Source organism: Sus scrofa, chromosome 2 (assembly GCF_054392235.1).
Source record: "Sus scrofa isolate SSC_HxYL_T2T_F1_AM1 chromosome 2, Sscrofa_HxYL_maternal_Yorkshire_Landrace_v2.0, whole genome shotgun sequence".
In the NCBI taxonomy this organism is placed as follows: domain Eukaryota; kingdom Metazoa; phylum Chordata; class Mammalia; order Artiodactyla; family Suidae; genus Sus; species Sus scrofa.
This window is the reverse complement of record NC_139384.1, coordinates 12,898,889-12,919,405: the sequence shown is the minus strand read 5'-3', so window position 1 is coordinate 12,919,405 and position 20,517 is coordinate 12,898,889. Positions and strand designations below refer to the sequence as shown.

General features: G+C 37.3%; 2 protein-coding genes across 2 annotated transcripts; both read left to right on the top strand.

Moving 5' to 3' along the window:
• The first annotated feature begins 3,868 nt into the window (after positions 1-3,868).
• LOC100511620 (olfactory receptor 5B2-like) lies at positions 3,869-4,813 on the top strand. The gene has a single exon (XM_013994296.3). It carries the CDS (start codon positions 3,872-3,874, stop codon positions 4,811-4,813), a length of 942 nt encoding a protein of 313 aa, XP_013849750.2. The 5' UTR covers positions 3,869-3,871.
• Positions 4,814-13,056: 8,243 nt separating this feature from the next.
• Positions 13,057-14,004, top strand: LOC106504186 (olfactory receptor 5B12-like). The gene has a single exon (XM_013994295.3). The coding sequence runs from the start codon at positions 13,060-13,062 to the stop codon at positions 14,002-14,004; it is 945 nt and encodes a 314-aa protein (XP_013849749.3). The 5' UTR covers positions 13,057-13,059.
• The last annotated feature ends 6,513 nt before the right edge of the window (positions 14,005-20,517 follow it).

The following is a 20,517-nucleotide window of genomic DNA, read 5'->3' as shown; positions in this document are numbered from 1 at the left end:
ACTCCCGCGGCATATGGAGGTTCCCAGGTTAGGGGTCGAATCGGAGCTGTAGCTGCCAGCCTACACCACAGCCACAGCAACACAGGATCTGAGCCATGTCTGCGACCTACACCACAACTCATGGCAACGCCGGATCGTTAACCCACTGAGCGAGGCCAGGGATCAAACCCGCAACCTCATGGTTCCTAGTTGGATTTGTTAACCACTGCACCACGATGGGAACTCCAAAAGATTCTTGAAAGTAGCAAGAGAAAAGTGATTCCTCATATACAAGAAATTCTTAATGAGGTTAATGAGTTTAATTGCCAAGTTCTCACCTGAAACTCTGAAAACCAGAAGGCAATGAGATAAGAAAATCCCTGTCAACCAAAATTTCTATATCTGGTAAACTATGCTTCAAAAATGAAAGAGAAATAAAAACATTCCCAGATAAACAAAAGCAAAAGAGTTTACTGGTAGTAGAATGTGTCCTACAATAATTTCTATAAAAAATACTTCAGACTGAGAAAGATTCTAGATAATAATTCAAACCCATACAAGAAATAAATACTATAAATGTAACTATAGAGGCAAATGAGAAGCTAGTATTATATTTTTGGTTTTTGACTCCTCTATTTTTCCTATATGATTTAAAATATAATGAATAAAAATAATTATAAATCCATGTTAATGAGTGTAACATGCATAAAGATGTCATTTGTGACAACAGAAATGCAAAGGGCAGGGGTATAGCTGTATAGGAACACAATTTTATTTTATTTTTTTTCTTTTATGGACACATCTGTGACATAAGAAGTTCCTGGGCTAGGGGTTGAATTGGAGCTGCAGCTACAGCGTACACCACAGCCACAGCAACACAGGATCTGAGTCTATACTGCAGCTTGTGGCAACGTCAGATTCTTAACCCACTAAGGGAGGCCCAGTATTAAGCCTGAGTCCTCATGGACACTATGTCAGGTTTTTAACCCACTGAGCCACAGTGGGAACTCCATGTGGTTATTTTTATTTATCTTAAAGTATATTCTATTTCTATTTATTCTCTAACTTTTTTCTTGTTTATGAGATTGTGTTCTTTAATCTCCAATATATATGAAGTATACGTTTGCCATGTTTTGGGCCATGTTTTTTTTTCTCTCTCTCCCTTCTCATTCTGGCATTCTATTTATGCATGCCTTGATACAAGTGATGGTGTCCAGCATGACTGTGCCTTTTAAGTTTTTATTTATTCTTTAAAAGAAATTATGTCTTCAGACAATTTATTGATTGTCTTCAAATTGACTCATTACTTCTTCAGCTCAAATCACTATTGAAACAGTCTAGTGACTTTTTGCTTTTTCTTATTATACTTTTCAACTCCAAGTATATTGCTTTCATTTATAATTTCTTTCTCATTATTGATATTATCTATCTCCTGAAAAAAATCACTTTCCAGATTCCTTTAACCCTTTATTCAATATTTACTTAAACTCCTTGAGTATGTTTGAGATAGTTGATTTAAAATCTTTGACTGGTAAGTCCAATTTTTAGAAAAAAAATAACATTGGGGAAATAAAAAAAAAATAAAAAATAAAAAACATAAAAAAAGGAAAAAAATAAAATAAAAGCATATTAAGATATCAATTCCCAGGAAAGATGGGAAACAACTGAAATGCACTGCAGGTGAGAAATAGAGACACAAATTCAGAAAACAGTTTGACATTCTTTCTCAATTAAGCATATGGCCGAGCAATACTTCTCACAGGTATTTACTCAAATGAATTGAAACTGTGTTTGCAAAAACCAAAAAACCCACAAAAACGCCTTTAGGTGTATGTTTAGCTTAGCTTTCTTCACAATCTATAATGTGCAAAGATGGAATACTGCCAAAAATTATATACACAGAACAATTAAGTGGTGTCCACAGATGGTGAGTGGGGGAAGGAGTGGACCACAAAAACATTCAGGTTTTGTTTACATGGTGTAGGTGTTTCATAGCTTGAGTGTTGCGGTAGCTACATAACCACACATATTTAACCAAATTATTAGAATAATAAACAGAAAGTGTGGATCTTACATTTTTAAAATTATACATTTAGAGAATAATAAAAAAAAGACTAATAAGTAATACCAAAATATACATGCACGCTCATATAAGCACCCAGATCCCCACAGGCTGTTTAATTGCTTCTTCTTTGGGAAGGTGGGATGGGGAGCTGTGGATTCTCTCATGGAAGGGAGGCATCTCCTGAGAACCCCATCTCTTTATAATTCTTGGTTCCTTTGCATGGCCTCTGAAATGCAAACGACACTCCACGTGACATAGTTTTAGAGGGGCCTGACTGCATGCCAAGCCCCTTGATCATCATATATTTATCTGAATGTTAATAGTTATCATTACACACAGGCTTTCTCTCCACCTGAGGAATGGCTATGTGCCTACAACCATGGGCCAAGGGAATCATCCCAAGATAAAAAGTATATTGAGTGACTTTGAAATAGCAGCCATTTACTGAGATATTTAATAGACTGTCCCTTATTTGCTTTTTACAGACACAATTCTGTAAATTACATGGGAGAAGTAATTTTACAATGTTCATTTTATAAAGCAGGAGAAAGTAAGTGACTCTGCTAAGAGCACAGCAAGAATTAATGGTGGCTTTGGGTCTTGAACCTAGACTTCTGGGTCCCTTTAATATTTTGTCCTCCATCTTTCCTTGTCTGAAAGTACTTGGAGCTTTTGACCACTACCTAAAATATAGCTTCTCTCTCATTATTTAGGCATTACTTCATGGCTGAATTTCTAATGTCATGCTCATTATTCAAGATGGACTGTCCCTTCTCTTCAAGGAGAAAGGTAAACTACTATATTTCATATACACTATCAGTAAAATGTAATTTGTGCAAAAGCAGCGGGGAACTTATACATACTATGAGTTACTTGAGCACAGGAATAAGTGTTTTGAACATTTTTTTCTAAAACAGTGAGTTAAGGCTGGAGTATTAATGTCAAAACTTCCATTAGTGGGAAATTTAGTGATACTTATGAAGTATCCTGTTGCTTCTCTAAAGAAAATGAGTAAAAAATAAGGTAGATGGTGCTGTGATTGAGCAGGTAGTAATTTTTTTCTTGTTCACTATCAGTTGGTTTCGCATGAAAGGTTAAAAAAAAAGGATAGGTGTGAAGTGACTGTTCTTTACAAAGGCAACAAAAGGGAGTAAATGAATTAGCAAGATCTAACTGCAGTTTAACCTCTTACACATAATCTCATCCTTATATTTACTGGTACCTTTAAATATTCTGACAGTGAGGTGGCTAAAATCACAGATTTTGATTAGATCCAAACTGGGCTTCAGTCTTAGATCTTGAATTTTTTTCACACAAGTGATATACTTGTAGAATATTACATAACCTCTCAAATCTCTTAATCCTTTAGTGGTAAAATAAAAATAATAATACTACCCTTTGGGTATACACATACATACACTCATACACATATTTACACGTAAAGTTTGTAATATTAGATCAGGATAATTTTAAGTAGAAATTATTAATGAATTTCCATTTCTCTACAATTTATTTTTTAATTTGTTAATTTTTAAAAAAAATTATTAAAGCATAGTTGGTTTACAATGTTATGCCAATTTCTGCTGTACGGAAAAGTGACCCAGTCATACATACATACATTCTCTTTCTCATGTTATCTTCCATCATGGTCCATCCCAAGAGACTGGATATAGTTCCCCATGCAGTACAGTAGGACCTCATTGCTTATCCATTCTGAATGTAATAATTTGCATCTACTAACCCCAACTCAATTTCTTTTTTGTTTTTCACTATTTCTCTTTTATTTCTGATTGCTGTAGTAGCGCTCATGATCTCCAAATAGCATTAATGGAGAACAGGACGAAAGTGACACGGTTCATTCTCCTTGGACTCACCACTGCCCCAGAACTGCAGATGCTCCTCTTCATCGTGTTTACTTTCATTTACTTCATCAATGTGGTTGGAAACCTGGGAATGATCACGCTGATTCTCTTGGACGCTCGTCTGCACACTCCTATGTACTTTTTCCTTAGCAACCTGTCTCTGGTGGACTTGGGTTACTCTACAGCCATCGTTCCTACGATAATGGCTGGATTCCTTATTGGAGACAAGGTCAACATCTCCTACAATGCATGTGTTGCTCAGATGTTCTTTTTTGTAGCTTTTGCCACTATGGAAAATTTCCTTTTGGCCTCCATGGCTTATGATCGCTATGCAGCAGTGTGTAAACCTCTACACTACACTACCACCATGACGACAAGTGTGTGTGCATGGCTGGCCATAGGGTCCTATGTCTATAGTTTCCTGAATGCCTCCTTCCATATTGGGGACATATTCAGTCTTTCCTTTTGTAAATCCAACATAGTCCATCACTTTTTCTGTGATGTTCCGGCTGTCCTGGCTCTCTCTTGCTCTGATAAACACATTAATGAGGTGGTTCTTGTTTTCATCTCGAGCTTTAATGTCTTTCTTGCTCTTGTGGTTATATTGATTTCCTACCTGTTCATATTTGTAACCATCTTGAAGATGCACTCAGCTCAGGGGCACCAAAAGGCTTTGTCCACCTGCACTTCCCATCTCACTGCCATCTGTATCTTCTATGGAACAGGCATCTTCATGTACTCACAGCCCAGCTCCAGCCATTCCATGGACACGGACAAAGTAGCATCTGTGTTCTATTCTATGGTCATTCCGATGCTAAACCCTGTGGTCTACAGCCTGAGGAACAAAGAGGTCAAGAGTGCATTTAGGAAGGTCATTGAGAAGGCCAATTCCTCCGTAGAATTTTAACATTGTGGTAGGCACAATAACCTTGTCTAATTCCTCTCAGACCTTCCCCATGCAATGAGTTACTTTTTAAGCCTCACACTACATTTAAATTCCTGAGGTGACATCCTTATCTCTTCAAAAGTCTGATGATTAGTAAAAAGAAAATGTTCAGAAATTTAATATCTGAATGAGGATAGCTAAAGAAAAGCATTAGAAATTTTGGGACCTGTTGTCAAAACTCACTGATATTTGATTCATTATGTGCTAACATACCATATTATATACTAATGGTATTTAATTTATCACTATTATGGGTGCATGCACATTGGAATGGGAAATTTGTCAAGAGGTAAATGGAGTATGGCTAGTTTTCAATAAAAATAATTTTAAAAGTTGAGATAGTCATTGTAAAGTTTTGTCTAATGGCAATTATTTCTTTTGTTGAATAACTTCTAATATTCTGAATAGAAGAAAAAAATCATGTTCTTTTAAATGAAAGTATGTACTCTTTTGGCACATTTCATTGAGAGATACAGAAATATCATATCTTAAATGAATCAATATTTCTGTCTTAATTGAGTCCTTTAGTAAAATCAACATGTTCACATTACCATTTTAAAAAAGAAAAGGACTCAAATTCCATTGCTTATAAGGAAAAGTTTTTTTCTTGGTGTTGTACATGTGGGTTTGGGCACAGTGAGTTGAATCCATCATTATAATATCATACAGAATATTGTCACTGCCCTAAAAATCCTTTGTGCTCTGCCTAGTTATCTTTATCTACATAAACCCCTGGTAATTACTGTTCTTTTCATGTCTCCATAGTTTTTCCTTTACAAGAATGTCATATAGTTGAAATCATGCAGTGTATGTATATGTGTGTATGTGTATATATATATTGACTTTTTTTTCTTTTAGTAATATGTATTTAAAATCTTCCTTGTGTTTTCAAGACTTTATAGGTCATGTATTTTTAGTGCTGAATAATTAATTGTACCACAGTTTATTTATCCATTTACCAAATAAGGGACATCTTGGTTGCTTCCAGTTTTGGCAATTATGAATAAAGGTGCAAAAATTTTGTGTGAACATGAATTTTCAACCAATTTGAATAAATACCAAGGAGGATCATTGTTGGAATGTACGATAAGAATGTGGCTAGTTTTTTAGGAATCCTTCAAACTCTTGCCTTCTGGCCAGCCATGAGTATAAGTTTTTTTTTTTTCCTCTACATTCTCGTCAGTGTTTGATTTTGACCATTTTAATAAATCTGTAGTGGTATCTGTTGTTGTAATCTGCATTGTTCTGATGACACATAATGTGGGTAACTCCTTAAAATACTCCTTGGCCATTGGTAAATGGGTCACATTTGGCCACTAGCCATTGGTAATTATTAAAATACACCACATGCTTGAAGAGTCCATTTTATAAGTTAGTTGTTTGTTTTCTTATTAAGTTTTGAGTCCTTTGTGTTTTGGAGACAAGGGTCCTTTATCAGTTGTGTCCTTTGCAAGTATTTTCTTTGAACTTGTGGCTTGTATTCTTATCCACTGATATTGTTTTTCTTTTTCATTTTTATTTTTTGTCTTTTTAGGGCCATGCTTGTGGCATATGGAGGTTCCCAGGCTAGGGGTCAAATCAGAGCTGTAGCCACTGTCCTACAACACAGTCACAGCAATGCCAGGTCTGAGCCATGTCTGAAGCCTACACCACAGCAGCAATACCAGATCCTTAACCCTTTGAGCAAGGCCAGGAATCGAACCTTCCTCCTCGTGGATGCTAGTCAGGTTCATTTGTGCTGAGCCATGACAGGAACTCCGTGGTTACAATTCTATACACTGATAACAAACCATCAGAAAGTGAAAATAAGAAAATAATCCTATTTATGATTACTTTGAAAATAGTAAAATATCTAGGTATAAATTTAAGCAAGGAGGTAAAAGACTCTTAAAACTATAAGACATTGATGAAAGAAATCAAAGATGAGACAAATAAATGGAAAGATATACTGTCCTCATGGATTGGAAGAGTTAATGTTATAATGTCTATATACCCAAAACAATCTACAGATTCAACCCAATCCCTATCAAAACCAATGGCCTTTTTCACGGAATCAGAACAAATAATTCTAAAATATTTATGAACTCACAAAAGACCCCAAGTAGCCAAAGCAATCTTAAGAAAGAAGAGTGAAGCTGGAGGTACCATGTTCCCTGATTTAAAATCGTTCTACTAAGCTACAGTAATTGAAACAGCATGTTACTGGCAGAAAAACAGACACATTGATCAGTAGAACAGAATAGATAGCCCAGAAATAAACCCACTACACAGACAACTAATTTATGACAAAAGAGGCAAGAATATACAATAGGAAGAAAAGAATTTCTTCAGTAAACACTGTTGGGAAAACTGGACAGCTACATGCAAAAGAAGGAAACTGAACCGCCTTCTTATACCATATATAAAAATAAACTCAAAATGGATTAAAGGCAAATACGAGACCTAAAACCATAAAACTCCTAGAAGAAAACATAGGAAGTATTCTCTTTGACATAAATTTTTAGCAATTTTTTTGGACCTGTATCCTCAGGCAATAGAAGATTGATGATGATTTTACTTCTATGTAGAATCTAAAAAAAACAAAGCAAAACAAAACAGAAACAGAGACACATACATACAGAGAACAAAGAACTGGTTACCAGAAGGTAAGGGAGAACCTTATGCCTATGTAAGGATAGCCTTGTATGTACGTATATTTCATACATACATGGCATATCTAACTTTTTCTTAACTTTTTCAACATTTCTAGGTTATGTGGATTTGCCTGCAAGTTTTTTTTTTTCCAATACTGTCACAAATCTCAAAAAGAAATCCAATATATATATTGGAAAAAATATATATATAGGTGGACACATGTACTTTTTCATTTTATTGAAAAATTTTTTTAGGCCTGCACCTTATGGAAGTTTCTGGGTTAGGGATCGATTCAGAGCTGCAGCTGAGGCCTATGTCACACCTACAGCAACACTGGATCCCAGTCACATCTGTGAACCATGTTGCAGCTTATGGCAATGCCAGATCCTTAACCCATTAAGCCACAATGGGAATTCCAACCCATGCACTTCAAGTGCATGTTATTCAAGTGTCAGTTGTATGTATGTGTGTATTATGATATGATGATATATATATAATACTATTAGCTTTGTTGCAAGTGTTTAGTAAAATTTTCATAAGTACATTTTCATAGAAATGGTATTTAAATCTATGTCTGTCTGCACATTACATGCTCATAACCCCCACACTGTATAGACACTGGTAATAGCACACATTTAGAGGAAAGAAACTTTCTAAAGCGCTTCCAGTTATAAGAGCAGCAAGTGTTCCTGCCAGTACAAGATCAAAAGGCATTGGCAGTGTAAGACGGTGATGAAAGGGGATGCCCAGGCTGAATGCTTTGGCGTATGATTATTCAATCTGTCATAACTCAATAGAGTAGAGGTTAAATATTCAAAGACTACAAAATAAAGCCAAGGAATTATTCCCTCTATTGCAGCTTTTCGACTCACATGCTGTAGGGAATACTTTTTAGATATGATGGATTTTCCTTGAGAAATATGGCTTTGTTTACAATGATACAATTTCCAAATTAGCAGGAGTAAAAATGTACTCCTTTCTGAAAGTAATTGTCAATCTGAGTGGGTTTATGCTTTACACAGGACAAGACTGAGTTATTCTTACAACCTACCCATTCTCACCCCATGATCCGTACCAATTATCCCACTGATATTTTGAGTTTGGGATGGCATCTTTGTTTTGTTTTGATTTATTTATAGGTTTTGTTCTGGAAAAAGCAATGAAAAGGAATTGCCAAGGAACAGATCTTGCTAACTATGCTGCAGTCACTCTGTCTTCTTTAGATTCTGTCAATTTCTTTGACAACTTGAGGCCTTACCATAACATTTCTTTTTACTTGGGCAATCTTTCTCTATCCATCATTTAGGCATTGGCTGAGGTACTGATTCTCCCCAAAAAATTTTCTGACCCTTCAATTCAAAGTAGATTTTTACCATTCATTCTCATGTGGGCATCTTGTTCTATTTAAAATTTTATGCTTATTTGTGTATTTGTTTCATGTTTGTCTTCTCCACTGAAGAAGTACATGAGACTAATAGAGATTAATAATTACTATTTTTTTCATGAATATGTCTTCCTATGGTCTAAACTTCAGCTGAAACTCATTTGGGATCAAGAAACAGTTGAATTAATGAATAATTATCAATGGTGTAAAATTTTCAGGTAAATTAAAGGATGCAATAATCTTGGGACTTACTGGGCTTGTTTAATGACAGAGACTGTGTCAAATAGGTGCCTTTGATGTAATAATGTAACTTGATTTTTAGCAATGTACTTAATTTTAATTTAACTTAATTTTAATAGATTTTCATTTTTAATAGATTTTTAGATTTTAATAGATTTTTCATTTTCATTTTTCAAAGTTTTATTAAAGTATAGTTCATTTAAAATATTGTGATAATCTCTGCTATATAACAAAATGATTCAGTTATACATATACATACATCCTTTTTTTTCAGATTCTTTTTCCATATAGATTACAACAGAATATTTAATAGATTTTTTAAAAGAGTAGTTTTAGATTCACAGCTATAATTGAGCAGAAGGTAGAGCGTTTTCCCTTTTACTCCCAGTTCATACAGTAGAGGCTACTCATGGGGTTTTAAAACTGCTTGCTATAATTGTTTTTGATATGATGGATACCCTTTAAGAAATGGTGATGGCTTTTCTCGCAATGCTACAGGTTTCCAAATTGATGGGAACAAATAGTTTCCAATTTGAAGCTAACTGTGAATCCCAATGGGAGCTGTCCTTAGGGCCTGCTTTTTATGGGGCAGTGATGCAGACCAATAACCCAGATGATAGTCTTGTTTGGGGTGGTATGGGTTTTTTATTTTCTTTTATTCAGATTTTATTCTGGGAGGATGTCAAAATATGAAGTGTCAGGGAAGAGACCTTGCTACGTATGTTGTTCTGCCAACTTCCTTGATTTTGGAACTGCTCCTTCGTGCTTTTCATCTTCCTTGGTATGGTCTTTCCCACACTGGTTCTTTGTCATTTTTAGGCCTGGCTGGTATGCTAACTTTCCTAAGAAAGCATTCTGATCAGCCATTCTCTCTTCTTTTTCTATATATAACTACTTGCCTGTAGAAATAATTGTATATAATATGTAAAATACATATAGTATTTTTTCTATTCATAGTTACATGCTTAGGTTCTTCCCTTGTTTGGTATCTATCTTCTTCACTAAAGTGAAACACTATGAATGCAAGGATGATGTTAATTCGCATGGGTCTATGTTTCCATGGCTCACCGTTAGGGTTGAGGCCCTCTGGGATCAGTTAATAGTTTAATAAATTAATAAATTTATTTTATTAATTCATCTCATTCTTCTCAATGGTACAAACATTTAAGGTAAATGAAGGGAAGGACTAATTCCGGGGGTCCACTTGTCTTGATTAGTGATCTCCCAATATTTATGCCAGACTGCAGCCCTGGGAATCATGCTGTGGCTGGATCGTACCTCATCAAAGAGAATGACTGCAAATAGTGTAAATGCCGCTGTGATCTCCCCAGCAAGCTGAGCTGGATCCCCATGGATGCTTTAACTGCTTGTTCTCTAGTTAGGTGAGATAAACAGTTTTGTAGCCTTCACAGGGTGTATGTCTCCTGAGAGGTCCATGACTACATAACTCGCTCCTGGTTCCCATTCTTTAACCTCTCCAGTCCCCACATGACTCCATTTGAAAGTGCAGCCCAAGAATAAGCATTCCTTTGGCCAATTATTTTTCTTCTGATTTGCTACTAGTTGTCTAGTAGCAAACAATGACCTTCCCCCAAACTGTGAAACTGCTAAAAGCATGCAACAATATCCAGAAAAAGCAACCCCAAATCACAGTGATATGATTGATGATGTGAATATGATGACCACGTCTTGTCAAGTCTGAGGTATTTGGGGCATTTTCTCATTTTCTTATCATAGCAGCAGTCTTCAGGGAGGGTGTAGTTGGTGCTGCCTTTCTACTATTCCCATTTTAGAGATGAAGGTATCAGAGCTCAAAGAGGTTAAGCGACTTTTCTAAGGAGAGCGAGCAGCAGATCCAGGACTGAAACTCTTTTTAGCATCTTCCAAAGCCAAGGACAGTTTTTCTCCAATTTCCCCATGCCTCTATAGAACTTCAAACTTTTTGGCCCAACACCAAAGAAAAGCATCACAATAGAGTGCTTACTTCAATTACCAAGTTTCTGATATGACTCCACTTATGAAGTTGCTGGAGTTGTGTGCTGTATTTTTCAGGGAGTCAGGTAAGCCTACAGATCTCTTAGATGAAATCTATTACTTGCATAAATTTGTATGAATAAACATAGTCAAAATGCATTAAGGAAGCCATTTGTCTCCTGATTTATCCAAAGCTTGGGCTTGAATCTTTGGATATTTCTTATATCTGTTTCATACAACCAGAGGTTTTACGTCTAAAATCTATATAGGTCCTACTAGAACATTTAAATTTATCATGGAACATAGAAAAGCTCACAGGAAGACTTTGAATCTCTGCTTTGCTAAACAAAAATCTCACAGACTTTGAACAAGTTATTTAAAATATTTCAATCTCAGTTTTCCCCTTCAAGGAATGTGATAATAGTAGCGTTCTTGACTAACAGGTTTTAACTTTATTTTCCCTCCAGGACAATGTTGTATTAAACACAAAGGTTTAACATATGGTGAAGTAAGTTTGGTAAGAAATTTTGAAATTATTCCTAGAAAAATTTTTTTTTCCAGATTTGAGAAATTCGTACCTGTGGTACTATTCAGTTGAACAGTTTTTAAGTAATCAACAGATATCCTAGGCACCCCGCTTATACCACAAATGGCAAAGGTGATCTTTGCCCAGAGTTCTCCATGATTCTGTTTTGACCCTCACCTGTCTAATCACCTTTCCAGCCCCTGTCCTCACTTTGAGATCCATAGGACTAATCTCGGTGTTAGATTTATTGCTTTGTCACTCAGCATGAAGCCGGAGATTTTCCTATCAGCCCACAACCCCTACAAAATAATATCCACACATCTTTGTATTTCCCCTTTACTGACCCCAACTCCATTCCTGCCCAACTCTTAAATTATAGTCAGTCATCAACATAAATCAATATACTCTTAGCATGTCCTCTAAAAGTCCTCCTTACCTACGTGTTCTAACCAAACTCTCTGTGTTCTGGGACAGTGGTTCCTTTGAAGCTATCTTAGGTTGCAGCAATTTTTCTGCCCCACATTCCTCTTACTATTGAATATCCTCGTTTTTTTTTTTTTTTTTTTTTTTTTTTTTTTTTTCTGTTTACAGCCACACCACCAGCCACTATGGAAGTTCCCAGGCCAGGGGTTGAATTGCAGCTGCTGCTGGGGCCTATACCACAGCCATGGCAACATCAGATCTGAGCTGCAACTGCAAACGACACCGCAGCTTATAGCAAAGCTGGATCCTTAACTCACTGAGCCAGGCCAGGGATTGAAACTGCCTCCTCACAGAGACATCATGTCCATGGCTCAGCGGTTAACGAATCTGACTAGCATCCATGAGGACGCAGGTTCAATCCTTGACCTTTCTCAGGGCTATGGCATAGGCCAACAGGTACAGCTCCAATTAGACCCCTAGCCTGGAAACCTCCATATGCTGCAGGTGCGGCCCTGGGGGAAAAAAAAAAGAAGAAGAATTTGCGTTTGTTTTGGAAACTTTGATTTGGGAGCCAGGGCTGTTCTATTTAACAACTAATCTGATGAACTTGCATAAATCCGTTCTCGTCTTTACTTTAATTCAGTCTTCTATGAAATTAAGAGGTTGAAATGTATTATCTCCAAATCCTCTTATCTGGGATATTCTATGACCTAGCAATGATTTAAAACTTCATTTAGTTATCATGGCCATACTTCAAATCTAAAGATCCTGGGAAAAAATTAATGCAATACTGAAATAAGGCACAGAGTAAACACACTGATTTTTTTTTTGAAGTTTTATGGAAGTATAATTGATTTAAAACGTTGTGATAATTTCTGCTGTACAACAAGCAATTCAATTACATACACACATCCATTCTCTTTCAGATTCTTACTGATAAATTTCAGCCAAATCCTCCCTCCATTGATCATTCTGATCCTATTTTCTCCTGCCTACAGGGCAGCTACACAATTCCCAGTTACCTCCATGGAAAACACTACAGAGGTGACTGAGTTCCTTCTTAGGGGGTTATCCAATGACCCAGGGCTGCAGATCCCTCTCTTCATCATCTTCTCTCTCATCTACCTCATCACAGCCGTTGGGAACCTGGGCATGATCCAGCTGATTCTGTTGGATGCTCGTCTCCACACTCCCATGTACGTTCTCCTCAGTCACCTTTCTCTGGTGGACTTGGGTTACTCCTCAGCTGTCACTCCCAAGGCGATGACGGGATTCCTCACGGGAGACGCAGTCATCTCCCACAATGCTTGTGCCACCCAGTTCTTCTTCTTTGTAGCCTTTATCACCGTGGAAAGCTTTCTCTTGGCCTCAATGGCTTACGACCGCTATGCAGCAGTATGCACCCCCCTGCACTATACCACCGCTGTGACGACAAATGTGTGTGCGTGTCTGGTCATAGGCTCCTACATCTGTGGTTTCCTGAATGCCTCCATCCACACCGGGAACATTTTCAGGCTCTCCTTCTGCAGGTCCAACGTGGTTGAACACTTCTTCTGTGACGCGCCTCCTCTCCTGGCTCTCTCATGCTCAGACACCTACGTCAGTGAGATGGTTATCTTCTTTGTGGTGGGCTTCAATGACCTCTTTTCTGTCCTGGTCATCTTGGTCTCCTATCTATTTATATGTATCACCATTCTGAAGATGCACTCATCTGAGGGTCGCCAAAAGGCTTTTTCCACCTGCAGCTCCCACCTCACTGCTGTCTCCATCTTCTACGGAACAGTCATCTTCATGTACTTACAGCCCAGCTCCAGCCATTCCTTGAACACGGACAAAGTGGCATCTGTCTTCTATACCGTGGTCATCCCCATGCTGAACCCCATGGTCTACAGCCTGAGGAACAAAGAGGTTAAGAGTGCCTTTAAGAAGGCTGTGGGGAGGGCAAAGTCTTCTATAAGATTAGTATTTTAATTATATTGAATCTCAAATAAGGCCCCTTTCATCTACTTTGAAAATATTTACTGGTCCATTTCCAGTCTCCTAATTTCTTATAGTAATTTCCCCAGCTATTTATTAAATCTACAAAGCAAAATTTTAAAAAATAAGACTGGCACTCCCTCATGGATCAATAGGTTAAGGATCCTGTGTTTTCGCTGCTGTGGCTCTGGTTACAGCAGTAATGCAGTTTCAATCCCTGGCCCAGGAACTTCTTAATAAGTTCACCCACAATCCCACATGAACATGTGTATTTACATGCACACACATGCAACATTCATGAGAAACTCATGAAACCCACACATTTAAAGATGGAGAGATTTGTTTAAGACCTGCATGGTATAGATATATTATAAAAGAATATAAACAATTATTTTGGTGTGTGAGAATTTTTTTATAACTGCACCCAGGGCATATGGAAATCCCCAGGCCAGGGTCTGACTCTGAACCATAGCTGTGACCTATGCCACAACTGCAGCAATGCCAGATCCTTTAGCCCACTGCAGCAGGCCAGGGATAGAACCTGCACCTCCATAGTGACCCAAGCAATTGCAGTTGGATTTTGCACCCACTACAACACAGCAGAAACTTCTGAGAACATATTCTTAATATAAATATTTTGACTTGCCTAATTGAAATAGTATATAGAGAGTATATATAATGTACACAAATATTATGTTTGGTTTTTGAAAATTATATTTCACTTCATCCTTTTGCAAACCTGTGGAAATGCAATAGGTTTTATGCTTAAAAAGTAACCTTTAAGAAAATAGTTCCAAAGACCTGAGTATTAATTTCTTATTGCTTCTTTATCTGTTTTTGTTTGTAATAAAAATGCATTCCTTTACATGGGTATTTATTTTCCTACCTAAATTTCCACCTTGAATAAATTATCTAAACTTAGTTTGTTTACATGACATTTCAATTGAGACAACATAACACAATATAGGGGGAAGAAAAGGGTGGTTAAGATAATAGGAAGAAATAAAGGCACACTTTAACTCAAAATATACCATTTAAAACTTTTAAGTGACAAGAATTATAATAATATTAGTAACATACATGAATGTGAATTGATTAATTTTATAATTAGTCTTTTGAGTATTATTTGGTTAAAATATCTGAATTTTTTTTTGTACTCCATTCCTTTTGTCAGATTTGGAAAATTTATGCTACTATTTCTTCAAATATTCTTTTTGCCCTTTTCTCTCTCCTTTTGGGACAGCTCATTATACAGATCTTGGTACTCTTGACAGCATCCCAATTTTCTCTGAGACTGTTTATTTTTCTTCATTCTTTTTTATTTTTTTTAAAAATTTTATGGTGGGACCCATAGCATACAGAAGTTCCTGGGCTAAGGATTAAATCCGAGCTATAGCTGCAGCATAATGCCAAAGCTGTGGCAATGTCAGATCCTTTAACCTGCTGCATCAGTCCAGGGACTGAATCCATGCCTTTGCAGCAGCCTGAGCTGCTGCTGTTGGATTCTTAATCTACCATGCCATGGCAGGAATTCCCATTCTTTTTTATTTCTGTTCTTCAGGCTAGATAGTCTCAATTCTCCTATCTTCAAGTTCACTGATTTTTGTATCCTGCCATCTTAATTTGCTATACATCCATTTTGGTAAATTTTATATTTCACATAATTTCCTTTTTAACTCAAGAATTTCTATTCATTTTTTAAAAATAATGTTTTATCTACATTGATATTGTTTATTTGGTGGGCCATTGTTCTCATATTTTCCTTAGATTTTTAAGACTTGGTTTCCTTTATTTCTTTGACCATATTTGTATTTTCTACTTTAACTTTTTTTCTAGTTAGTCCAACATCTGGGTTTCATCAGAGAAAATTTCTGATTTTTAAAATTTTTACATTTTTTAGCTTTCTTTTTTTAGGGCCACACCTGCAGCATATGGAAGTTCCCAGGCCAGGGGTCCAATCGAAACTACAGCCACTGGCCTATGCTGCAGCCACAGCAATGCTGGATCCAAGCCCTGTCTGTGACCTACACCACAGCTCATGGAAACTTCCAATCCTTAACCTACTGAGCAAGGCCAGGGATCGAACCTGCATCCTCCTGGATCCTAGCTGGGTTCATTAACCACTGAGACACAAAGGGAACTCTTCTATTGATTAAAAAAAAAAAAAAACCTTTGTATTGATCATATTTTCCTCTTTTTTGTGTGACATTGTTTTTTGAAGATGGGCATTCAAAATAATAAAATGTAGCATATTCTGGAAATCAGATCTCCCCTTCCTCCTAGAATTTGTTGGTGGTGATCAGCTGTTTTTCGTTTAGTGATTTTCCTAGATTACTTGTGTTAATTCTTTATTCCTTATTGTGCGTTACCACCAAATTTTCTATTCCCTTAGCTTAGGAATCAGCTAATGATTATTCAAATTTCTAAAAATTCTTTAAACCATTAATTCTTCTCAGTCTTGCAGAGAGGTTTGTATATGTGTCTTGGAACCTGCCTTCAATGATCTGGCAGTTTAAATTCTCTTAATCTGCACTTCCGGCTTGTACTGAGCCTCAAGGTCTGTGGTAGATGAAAGATTAACTCTTTTTAGGCCTTTTATGTGCATGCATAGAGCCTTGCCCATGTACTTGGTGTTTTGAGTCCTAGAAATACACCAGAGATTTTCAAAGCCCCTATGGATGTCTCATTTCCATAACAATTATTTTTAAGATTTGCTCTAACAGCAAATAATAATTAATATAAGAAAAGAATAAAACACTCTACCCATGAGTGGATCAGGACACTTTCCTGGGACAAGACCACCAGAGCTCTTCCATACCCAGAGTAGGTCAGGTTCTCAGGGAAAGCCTATTTCTGAGAACAAGGAAGGAACAAATTTCCCATGTAAGATGAAGGCTGGATCAGAACAGGAGTGAAGGGACCTTACTATTCACAACCACGCTATTTAGATGTACACCCAGAAATGGGATTGCTGGATCCTACGGTAGTTCTATTTCGAATTTTTTGAGGAACCACCATAACATTTTCTGCAGCAGCAACACCAATTCACCTTCCCACCAAGAATGCATAAATGTTCATTTTTCTCCACATACTCGCCAACACTGGTTATTTCTTGATCAAAGGTTCAATGCACCAAGAGGAAGAAAGAATGTTTAATAGACCTCCACCAAGATCGGAGAACTGAAATCTATAAAGTAACTCTCAACAAAATAGAAGGGTGAAATACACAGAAATATAATAACAAAAGGTGATTCTGTACCCCACTTTCAATGTCGTATAGATCAGCCAGACAGAAAAATGATTTTATGAACAAACAGATAAAACAACTGCTCCCTTGGAGCTTACATTCTGATTTGGGGAGATGGGTAATAAAAGAAGTGAGCAAATAAACAGGCAATAGATGAGTGTTGATGATAAGGACTATGAAAAATGATACAGAGTGAGGGGCAGGGTACATGGTGAGTGGAGAGTTGCTGTTTATAAAGATGGTCAGGGAAGGTCTCCATGGTAAGGAAACACATCAGGGAGACCTGAAGGCACAGAAGAAACATTCCACATGAAGGACCCACAAGTACAAAGGTCCGGAGATGGAAACATGTCTGGAATTTTGAGGAAATATCAAGGGAATTAGGGTGCGTTAAGTGAGGGTAAAAGACTGGAAAGTGACAAGTGATTTCATACATGGAGAATATATCAATGAACAACATTTATGATTTCCAAGCATTTGTAGAGAAAAAAAAATGTACAATATTATTGTTATTCTCAGTGCATTTTTAAACTTCTTTTTTCTTTTTATGGCCACACCTGCAGCATATGGAAATTCTTGGGCTAGGGGCTGAATTGGAGCTGCCACGGCAGGCCTACACCACATCAACAGCAACACCAAACCTGAGCCACATCTTTGACCTACACTGTAGCTTGCAGCAAAGCCAGATCCTTAACACACTGAGTGAGGTCAGGATCAAACCCGCATCCTCATGGATACTGTGTTAGGTTCTAATGGAGCACAAGGTTCAGCTTGGGGATAACCACTGCATAGAACACAGATGCTACTTTGATGGGGATAGAGTAGGATAGATAATCAAACAGTTCCAAAGTCCCACTAGGGGATTGGAGATAGAGAGGGAAATTATAGGGGCTTTGGGAGATCATAGTGAGTTAATGACCACTCAAGAATGCAATGGGAAAATCCCAAAACAATGTGCGCTTGCTTGATTTGAGAAGCAGAGCAAAGTCGCTTAGCAGCAAAGCCAGAAAGGCTTGCCTAACAACCAAAGTAAGCAATGTGTTGAGCAACAAAACCGTGCAATGGAGGCACGAGCCATGCCTCAAGGCAGTAAAACAATAGTAAAAAAGAGAAGGCCTTCATCCTGCCCAGGGATGTTAGTAAGTTATGTTTTCCTAAGTGACAGATATGTTTTCTAACATACATGAAAAATAAGTGACATTCCAGAATGAAAGACCCCTTTATACTAAAGCTTGAAGTAATTTTTCCATGGTTCTGTAACAGTGCTGGCTGGGCCCTATAAGGTCACCCCCCGCCCCCCAAATCTAGGAGGAGTTGATGGAAGACTCAAAGCATGAAGAAGGTGACTCCCTTCCCCATCTCTTCTCCTTTGATTTTAATTATTATTATTATTTTTTTTGGTCTTTTTGCTATTTCTTTGGGCCGCTCCCGCGGCATACGGAGGTTCCCAGGCTAGGGGTCGAATCGGAGCTGTAGCCACCGGCCTACACCAGAGCCACAGCAACACGGGATCTGAGTCGCGTCTGCAACCTACACCACAGCTCAGGGCAATGCCAGATCATTAACCCACTGAGCAAGGGCAGGGACCGAACCTGCAACCTCATATGGTTCCTAGTCGGATTCGTTAACCACTGCGCCACGACGGGAACTCCTCCTTTGATTTTAAAAATGTAACTCACTGAGCACTGGAGGCAGCACAGAACAAGGCTCACTCGCCTGCTGGTATTTCTCGCAGGCATTCTATTTAAATAAATCACTTCTTATTCATCACGTTGCCCTTCGCTGTTTTCTCTCTGCACTGAGACGAAATGAACCAAAGTTCTTTCCTAGCCACCACCCTGCCCCCACTGAGGCACCACTTAGAGGTTTCACTTCCTCTTCCAACATTTTCCCGGAATTCTATCCTTTCAGACTCCTTCCTATAATAATATAGGTTCCACACAGACAATTCAGGATAATCTCTCAAATTAAAATTCTTAATGTAGTCACATGTAAATAGCTGATTTTTTTTTTTTTTGCCATATAAATTAGCATTTGCAGTTTCTAGGGGTCAGGTCATGAATCTTTTGGCAGGCTATTTTCAGCCTGCCACAAGATTATATAGGAATATTGTGTACTATTTTTTTTTTTTGTAAGTGTCTATAAGCTGAAATAGTTTTAGAATTAAAAAATCATTTAAAATAGTAATTAGAAATGGTTCCAAGAAGAGAAACATCACCATACTGACAGATATTGTCAGGTTCATATTTATATGGGAATTTAGAATGATTTCAGTTAAAAAAAAAGACAAGTGAAGACATACACGTTCATTTAATGTGTTGTACTTATGCAGTGAAAAGACAAATACTTTCATTTAAAAATTTAATACATTTCTAGAGTTCCCATCGTGGCTCAACGGAAATGAATCTGACTAGTATCCATGAGGACGCAGGTTCAATCCCTGGCCTCACTCAGTGGGTTAAGGATCTGGCGTTGCCATGAACTATGGCTTGGATCTGGCATGGCTGTGGCTGTGGCATAGGCCAGCAGCTACAGCTCCAATTTGCCCCCTAGCCTGGGAACCTCCATATGCTATGGGTGCAGCCCTAAAAAGACAAAAAATAAAAATGTAGTATTTTATTTTAATATTTTATTTTCAAATTTGGACACATTTTCTTACTCAAGAAAAGAAATAAATAACATTAAATACAAATTGAGGTTGTAATACTCCAGTTAACTACTTGAATTATTATTTTAGGAATTTTTTAAAATTGGAGTATAGTCGATTAAATACAGTATTAGTTCCAGGTGTATAGCATAGCAATTCAGTTATATTTATATGTGTATCAGCTGGGTTATTTCTATCAAAAACTAGTGATACATTCCACCACATATGGCAAATTTCTCACACCCAAATATGTGCACCCATGTGAGGCTCACACATGGGCTTCTGTTCATGGGCTCGTTTGTGCCTCTGGTTTACATGTATGTTTAGAGTGGTATATGGTAGAGAAAATGCATGTAGAATGCATACGTCAAATATCCTTGACAAAATTTTTAGCAACAGGACACAAGGTGTCTTGAACTTCACCTTAGCTGTTCTCATTCAGGTATTGTAATTCTGGACATAATGTTTCCTCTTTTATAGACAACAGATTTTTGAAGAGGGAAGAGTGTCACTTTAGGAATTGAATTCATTGTGGGCCTTAAATCTGACTGAGTACATGGAGAAGATCTGAGAGAAAAGAAACTAGGTTACTCTGAATCCTATGACATTAAAA